The sequence below is a fragment of the Bos indicus genome, chromosome 1 (assembly GCF_029378745.1).
Source record: "Bos indicus isolate NIAB-ARS_2022 breed Sahiwal x Tharparkar chromosome 1, NIAB-ARS_B.indTharparkar_mat_pri_1.0, whole genome shotgun sequence".
Classification (NCBI taxonomy): Eukaryota; Metazoa; Chordata; class Mammalia; order Artiodactyla; family Bovidae; genus Bos; species Bos indicus.
Genome location: NC_091760.1, coordinates 83309980 through 83318982, shown reverse-complemented (window position 1 = coordinate 83318982; position 9003 = coordinate 83309980). Strand labels below are relative to the sequence as shown.

At 45.1% G+C, this 9003-nt stretch overlaps 1 protein-coding gene across 1 annotated transcript; it reads right to left on the bottom strand.

The window, feature by feature from the left end:
* Nucleotides 1–3393: 3393 nt before the first annotated feature.
* Nucleotides 3394–4281, bottom strand: LOC109564249 (transmembrane epididymal protein 1A-like). Its single transcript, XM_019967758.2, has one exon. It carries the CDS (start codon nt 4279–4281, stop codon nt 3394–3396), a length of 888 nt encoding a protein of 295 aa, XP_019823317.1.
* Nucleotides 4282–9003: the final 4722 nt, after the last annotated feature.

Sequence of the window (9003 nt, the reverse complement as noted above, 5' to 3'; positions counted from 1 at the left end):
CTTTTGTGACCTCGTGGACTGTTGTTGCCTGTCAGGCTCCTCTGTCCATGGGATTTCCCAGGAAAGAATGCTGGAGCGGGTTGCCATTTCCTTCTCCAGGGGATCTTCCTGACCCAGGGATCGAACCTGGGTCTCCTGCATTGCAGGCAGATTCTTTACTGTCTGAGCCATCAGGAAAACCCAAAATGAAGTTATTACGACTCTTTTGGGAGGTCTCCAATACATGACAAACATGTTGACTTAAATCATATTTGAGTGGTCGTGTTCTGTTATGCTGAGTACAATGACTAATTTTTTGTGTTAACTTGGCTGGGCCATGATACCCAGTTGTTTGGTCAAGCATCAGTCTAGATGTTGCTGTGCAGGTAATTTTTACAAATGTGATGAACATTTTAATCAGTAGGCTTAGGTAATGTGGTTTGGCCTCATTTCATCAGTTGAAAGCATCAAAAGAAGAGTCCGAGGTGCCCTGAAGAAAAATAAATTTTGCCTCCAGACCACCTTCAGATTCAAGATGGCAACATCAACTCAACTCTCCCCTGGGTCTCCAGCCTGCTGGCATGCCCTGAAGATTCTGGACTTGCTAGTCTTCACAATCTTATGAATCAGTTCCTTGAATTCTCTGTCTGCATCCCGTTGGTTCTGATTCCCTAGAGAGCCATTACTGATACTCTGGGCAAGGGCCAGATGTGCAGGACAAGAATTCTGCATACAGCACAAATGAGATAAGCAGAAACCAAATCTGTGTATTACCTCCCACCTCTGCCTCAGTGAAGAAAAGTGTTAGTGTTAGTCACTCATTCATGTCTAACTCTTTGTGACACCATGGACCGTAGCGCACCAGGCTCTTCTGTCCATGAAATTTCCCAGGCAAGAATACTGGAGTGGGTTTCCATTCCCTTCTCCAGGGGAACCTCCCAACCCAGAAATTGAACCCAGGTCTCCTGCATTGCAGGAGGATTCTTTTACCGTCTGAGTCACCAGGGAAGCCATCAGTTTTCTGCACCTTTAATTCCTGCTCCTTGCATCAGGCCCAGCATCTGATAAGATATTCACATTTGTTGACTGAGAGATTCTAATTTGGCAGGTGGTTTTTAGCCAGTGTGTGATGTCATTAACATTTTAAGCTTCTTATTTTCAAGCTAAAGGAAGAAGAGTCTTACCATTTTCCTTGAATAAAGGATGCTCTACTAACAGATGGAGAAGGAAATGACAACCCACTCCAGTATTTTTGCCTGGGAAATTCCAAGGACAGAGGAGCCTGGTGGGCTACAGTCCATGGGGTCCCAAAAAGCTGGACATGACTGAGGGACTAACACTTTCACTCTTACTTTTCACTACTAATGGGAAGAGATGTGTTTATCATAAGTCATCCTGAAAGTAAATCTGTGCTGAGTTTTCAGGGAGGGGGCACAGCCACATTTTATGGAGAAAAAAAGAGTAAGAAACATCTAACTTTTGCGTTTTCTCAGTGATAAGTGATCATATGAACACTTGCTATGGCCCCTCTCAAGACTTTATGTAAGAGATATAAAGTGGGGGGCCTTGGGAATTCCTTGGTGGTCCAGTGGTTAGGACTCGGCACTATTACTGCTTGGGCCCACAGCCTGGGAACTGAGATCCCACAAACTGAGAGATGTGCCCCCCTCAAAAAAAAAAAAAAAAGAATAAAGAATGAAGTGAGGGGAACTGAAGTTTAAGGTTTACTAGCTTTGGGGTAAAGTTGACTCTGTTTCTGGGTTTTTAGGTGGGGACACAAGGAAAGATGTTGGCCTTTCCTTAGGTTGGGGAGGAAAGCTGAGGCTGGCCTGGCTCCAGCTGGGGGAAGTCATTTCTCTTTTCTAGACCCAGAGTGTTCCTTCCCTCCAAGCTGCCCTGTGACTTGCCAGACCCCTGCCCCACTTCCATTCCTTCCCTTGTTCCCCTTCTTTGCTTTAAGCCCTATTCCACTGTTTCCAGGGCTCGTCTCCACATTCATGCACCATACTTCTTTAGGGAGTGTCCTGTGATGTTTCAGAGAACAATGTACAGCCCATCTTGCCCTCCATCTGCAAATGCATATCCCTCTCTGTGCTTCATAGAGCCTTTCTGTCTTTGAGTCCAGCACCTCTGACTGTGTGGGTGTGGCAGAATTGCAGCTGCTTCATTGTGTGGGCACTTTTCTCTGTGGTCCTTTCTCTACCACTGTGGTCAGCACCTCCTCCCTTTTTCCTGCCTCTTCAGACTTCCAAATGCTGGCTTTGTCATCTCACATAAGCAGACACGCGCTGTCAAGAGCAGTTTTCTAGTTGTACCCAGAGATAAGTATTTTTATATAGTTTGCTTTCATATATTTCACTGAGGATGTGAAGTTATTAACACCTCCTGCTTCTGGGAGGAGCTCAGTGAGTACAGTGGCTGAAAGTTCTGCAGGTTCCAGGAGCTGGCGTTCTCAGATTCCCTCTCAGCTTGGAGTCCCTGCATCTTCAGAACTGCTGAAGTCATTTGCGCCCCAAGTTTCATGGTGGTCCTTGCCTTCTGCTCCCATCAACTGAAATCTGGGCCTTTTCTTTGATCTCACCCCAGAATCACTCACACAAGACATGTTTATGTGTATCATAGACTTTATTGAAAGACTCTACATAAGCAATGGAGTTTTATGTCGTAGCAAAAACCAAACAACCTAAAATTATACAGATATAATCCTCATTTCTTACACCCACCTTTGGGAATCCCTCCCTCGCCAGACCTTGAGCCCTGCTAACCTGATTGCTGCCCTATCCCCTCATCCCTCATTCCCTCAGGCAGAAGTAGCCTCATCCACTTTAGATGAGAAAACAGTAACAACAAAACCAGCTCTTCTTCCTGCCCCACTTAGTATGCATATGAGTAAAAGACCAAACAAAAACCACCACAATATTGTAATTAGCCTTCAATTAAATTAAATTAATAATTAAAAAGAAATGAAGAAGCAGAAGCCCTCACCACAATGGAAAAACAGAGCTCTCTCCCTGGGACACATTTTACTACTTCAGCTGCAGGTCCACGCAGCTCACACACCAAGCCAGCTCTGCCCTGGACATACAGAGCCCTGCCATGTCCCCAGACACCCTCCATTTTCTTCTATTTCCTCATTTCTTCTCTTCCTCTTGGATCCCAAAAGCTGTCAGAGGAAACCATTACTCCTATTCTCACTTCATGTGAATCCATGATAAGGAACCACACTGGCTAGCAGGAGAGAGACAGGTCTGGAGAGAAGAGGGTGGTAGACAGAAGTAATCTTTGTTCATTTCAGATCAAGGAATGGGACCCCTGCAATGAAAAGCCACAATGCAGAGCCCAGGATGTTCCTGCACAAGGCACACAGCGGGCATCCTCATTACAAAGGGTGAGGTACCAAGATATATTCTATGCCTAAACACCCCCGTCTAGTTGTGGGGCCCCTGCCCTGAACTTCTCAGGCTCTTCGCTGCCCTCATGTAGGGGGCACGGCTGGTACTTGGCACCTGGGACCCTTTTCCAGGAGGAGAAGCGATGGTGCCAGAGGCTGCAGAGGCCATAGATGGCAGCCAGCAGGACAGCCCCCAAGCCCAGGTGCCAGCAGAAGAAGGTGGTGACAAAGGCGAGCTCCACAGGGTCGTCCCTGCTCCAGGGCTGTCCGGAGGGAGGCGCATACAACAGGACGCTTAGATGTAGCAGCCAGTTGCTGAGCACCAGCCCCATCCAGGCCTTGAGCACCCAGAGTGAGGGCTGGTCGGGGACCCAGACCTCGATGATAAGCACTAAGCCGACCAGGAAGACAGGCAGCATGAACAGGGCGTGCACGCGGCTCTCCAGGGTGCTCTTGTTCTCAATGTGGTTTATCAGCAGCAGCACCAGCACGCAGAAGGCCAGCGCCTCCGCCGCTCGCTCCAGCTTCATGTTCTGCCGCGCCTGGCACACCTGGCTCACGATATCCACCACTCCGCTGAAGAGGAAGAACCCGTACATGGTGATGTGCTGCCAGGTGTCCTGGAACACAAACGGCCGCTTCGGGTCCTCCCAGTCCACCATCACCATCCGGTTTGTTCCCGGTGGGTAGAAGAGCTCGGGCAAGATAACGATCAGGGAGAAGACCACCTTCACCACTGCTTCCACAGAAACCAGCTGCCACCACCGGTGCCCTCGCTTGTCTCTTGGGGGCAGAGGAGATTTGAGGAACCTCTGTCCCCGTAGCAGAGCCAAGGACACCAGCACCGAGTAGTAGAGCACTACGATGAGGAACAGCAGCCCTGCAATCAGGTGTCCCCCGAGGGTCCCCATGGTCTGGGTGTGTGCGGCAGGGACACTGGCTGGAGATGAGCAGCGACCTCACGGGCGCTTCTCAGGAGCAAGAGTGGCTGCTTTCGAGCGATGGGGAGATTCTCCTGATCTGGCCGCACCTGTGCTCCCACACAGGGGAAGGTGCCCAAAGCCTCTGAGTCACTCCTGGGTGGAAGTGGCTCTTTTGGAGGCGTGATGGTGCATGTGGGTTGCGCCTCACTCTGTTCCTTGCTTAGATTCTAGGCCTGGGATTTTAACCTTTGCCCCTCACTGTTGGCACGGGTCTGCCCTTTCTCTCCCAGCCTCCGCCCCACCGCTTCACAAGGAGAGGGGAGGGAGACAGTGGGGTGTGCCAGCCAAGAGGGATGGCGGCTGACTCCCTTTTACTGACTGTTTCTTGGTGCCAGGCATGTTACATTTTTTTTCCTCAGTTAAATCTGTCAACAATTCTTTGAGAAAGTTATTACTAAACAAACTTTACAGGTGACATGAAGGCTCAGAGTGGGGAAGGGACCCAGCAGCCAACACAGCAGAGTCAGGATGGGACTGGATCCACTCGTTTATCTGCATTGTGACTGAATCGCGGCTCCAACATTTGCAACTCACAGAACGATAAGCAAGTTACTGTCTTCTGGAGCCTCAGTTTCCTGATCTGTAGAATGGGAATAATAATTCCTTTCTGGGTTTCTTATGAGGATTAAATGCAGACATATTTCATTGTGCTTTGCTTTATTGAGGTTTTGCATATATTATGTTTTTTAAACAAACGAAAGATTTATGGTAACCCTGAGTCAAGCAAATCTATTGATGTCATTTTTCCAACAACATTTGCTCCCTTCTTGCCTCTGTGTCACATTTGGGTTGTTTTCACAATATTTCAATTTTTTTGTTATTATTATATCGTTATGATGGCCTGTGATCACTGATCTTTGACGTTGCTATTGTAATTGTTTTTCTTAAAGTAATAAAATACTTTTAATTAGGGTATGCGTATTGTTGTTTTAGACACAATGTTATTGCACACTTAATAGACCATAATATATAGTGTAAATATAACTTTTTTTACATGCACTGAGAAACAAACAAAAACCCATGACATTTTATTTATTGTGATGATCTGGAACTAGACCTGCAATATCTCTGAGAGAACAATGTATGTAGAGTGTCTGATCTATAGTAAATACTCAAAAAATGACAGGATTATTAGTAACTTTACTAGAGTTGTTACTAATATTTCTTGCAAAATTCCCGTGATGCTGAAGTTATTGGAGTATTTCTATGAATGATACCAAAGTAGGAATCATAAAGAAGAAAGTAAAAAACTTAATTATTTTTAAAAATTTGAAGGTTTTTTTAATAGAATTTCAACATCAGAATTAATAATTTATGTATTAAAATTACTGTTAGAAAACCAATTTTGAGAGGAAAAACAAACTAAAAATTTTCTCTATGTGTCACAAAGTGTTAGTCTTCTTACAATATAATAGGCTTTTATAAATCAAGAAGTTAAAAATGAATACCTTAATAGGAAAATGGGCAAAGGACATAAAGTGATTATTCATCTAAGAAAAACTATAAATTAACAAAAACTATAAATTTAACAAACCTATGAAATGCAAGAAAATGAATCTCACTGGTAAATAAGCAAATAATAATAAAAATCAACATGGTACTTGTTGTGGACTGAAAGTTTGTCTCCCACAGGATTCATGTTGATGCTCTAGTCTCCAGAGTGATAGTGTTTGGAGGCGGGGTCTTTGGGAATGATTAGGTTTAGAGCAAGTCATAAGAGTGGGGCCCTTGTGATGACATTCATTTCCTTACAGAAAGAGGAAGAGAAACAAAGATCTCTCAGAAGAGTGTGAATTCTGTTGTTGTTGGGCAGAGTGTTCATATATATTTCATCTATTTGGTTTATTGTGTTGTTCAAGTCCTCTGCTTCCTTACCTATCCTGTGTCTGGTGTTTCTCTCCATATGCATGCACTGAGGAAAAGACACATGAGCACACACCCAGCAGGTAGCTGTCTTTAAGTCAGGAAAAAAGCTTTCATCAGAACCCAACCATCTGGACTTCCCTGTCAGCCCAGTGGTTAAGACTCCCCTCCACCAAAAAAAAAAAAAAAAAGAAGAAGAAGAAGAACCCAACCATCTTGGCACGCTGATCTCAGATTTATAGCCTATAAAACATGAAAAATGAATATTTGTGATTTAAGTCACCCAGCGAGCAGATTGAGCTAAGACAGAATTTTGGTACTGTGAGGTGAGATGCTGCTGTAACACCTAAGATTGTGGAAGCAGCTTTGCCACTGGATAATTGGGAGAGTCTGGAGGTACCTGCTAGAAAATTCTAGGTCAAGAGTGCCATGAAGGGACAGTTAAAAATAATTCAGTTGATGACCTAGAAGGAAAAAAGGACAACTATAGAAAAAGTGTCCCTTTCCTTAGAGAATGTCTAAATGTCACCAACAGGATGTTGGTGGAAATATGGGCTATAAAGCCCTTTCCGGTGAGGTCTCAGATGGACATGAGAAACATGTTAGAAGACATGTTGAAAAGGTGGTACTTATAAAAGTGGCAAAGAACTCGGCTCAGTTATGTTCATGTTCTAGTGTTTTGTGGAAGGTAGAATTTGTGAGAAAAGAAATTGCCTACTTAACTGGGGAGTTGTTGTACCAAGTTGTATCTGACTGTGACCCCATGGACTGCAGAACACCAGGCTTTCCTGTCCTTTACTATCTCCCTAAGTTTGCTCAAACTCATGTGCATTGAGTCAGTGATGCCATCCAACCATCTCATCCTGTGTCGCCCTCTTCTCTTCCTGCCCTCAATGTTTCCCAGCATCAGGGTCTTTTCCAGTGAGTCAGCTCTTCACATCAGGTGGCCAAAGTATTGGAGCTTCGGCTTCAACATCAATCCTTCCAGTGGATATTCAGGGTTGATTTCCTTTAGGATTGGCTGGTTTAATCTCCTTGCAGTCCAAGGGCCTCTCAGGAGTCTTTTCCAGCACCCCAGTTCAGCCTTCTTTATGGTTCAACTCTCACATCCATACATGACAAATCCAAAGCATGAAAAACCATTGCTTTGACTATACAGACCATCACCAGAGCGATGCCTCAGCTTTTTAACACACTGTCTAGATTTGTCATAGCTTTCCTTCAAAGGAGCAAGCGTCTTTTAATTTCATGGCTGCAGTCATTGTCCATAGTGATTTTGGAACCCCAAAAAGTAAAGCCTGTCACTGCATTCACTTTTTCCCCTTCTATTTGCCATTAAATGATGGGACTGTGAATGTGAATGTGAAAGTCACTCAGTTGTGTCCGACTCTGTGACCCCATGGACTGCAGTCCATGGAGTTCTCCAGGCCAGAATACTGAAGTGGGTAGCCTTTCCCTTCTCCATGGGACCTTCCCAACCCAGGGATTGAACTCAGGTCTCCTGCATTGCAGGCAAATTCTTTACTGCTGAGCTACCAGGAAACCCCAAATGATGGGACTGGATGCCATTAACTGAAGAGATTACTAAGCAAAGTGTTGAAAGAGAGGTTTGGTGCCTCCAAATTGATTATTGTTATTGTTTAGTCATGAAGTCGTATCCGACTCTTTGTGACTCCATGGATTGTAGCCTCCGTGGACTAGGCTCCTCTAACCACAAGATTTCCCAGGCAAGAACACTGGAGTGGGTTGCCATTTCCTTCTCCAATCGCTTATAGTAAAATGCAAAAAGAGAGGAATGCATTGAAGAAGTAATTGTCAAGCAAAAAAGATCTTAAACTTAAGGATTTGAAAATTCTCAGCCTGTCCATATTGCAAAAAATGAAAGAGATGTTCTGAAGAGAACAGGAAGTTGTGGCTCAACAACCTCTTGATAACGGGATTAGCATGGGGTGAGACTACAGACCTGATTAGCCACCCCATCAGCAACACTGCCAGTTTCAACCGAAGGGAGTGGAGCTGAGACTAAATGAGGGAAGGCTATTTGGCTTCTTTGGTCCTACAGGCAGCACTGGATGGTAAAGCTCTTTGGCTGTGAACGTGTGCTATTCTTCAAGACAAGGGGAAAAGGACGCTGAAGGCAATTCAGAGATCATTACGGCTGCTTCCTTGGTTTCAAAATGTGTGTGTGTGGGGGGACACCACCTCAATCTCAACAGGCCAGACAGTGGTCTTCTGGAGCCTTGTGGGTGGGGCCACCTGGAGCTGTGGGGTGGTAACCTGCCAAGTAGAGCCACAGGGATGGGGTCGCCAATCCAGTGGGTCTTGAAGGCAGGACCACTGCTCCAAGGGGCTAAGGGCAGAGTATCTGACCAAAGAGAATTCTTCTCTAGCCTTAAGATGTAATGATATTGATCTTGCTAACTTTCGTACTTCCTTGGGACCATAACCCCTTCCTTTCACTTTCTCCCTTTTGGAAAGGGTACGTCTAGCCTATGCCTGTCCCATGACTGTATTTGGAACCACACAACTTGTCTGGTTTCACAGGTTCATAGCTGAGAAGGAGTTTTGCCTCAGGATGAATCATACCTTAAGTCTCATGCTTAGCTGACTTAGATACTATTTAGATAAACCTTTAGGCTTTTGATTTTAGAGTCGATGCTGGAGTGAGTTGACACTTTTGGGACTGTTGGGATGGGATGAATTTTTTGCATATCTTTATGACTTTAAGGGAGGCCAGGAGCAGAATGTTATGGACTGAATGTTTGTGTCCCCTTACAGTTCACATGT

What these genes read in the sequence shown, in the direction of transcription:
- LOC109564249 (XM_019967758.2), bottom strand. Translation starts at nt 4,281, where the DNA reads ATGGGGACCCTCGGGGGACACCTGATTGCAGGGCTGCTGTTCCTCATC.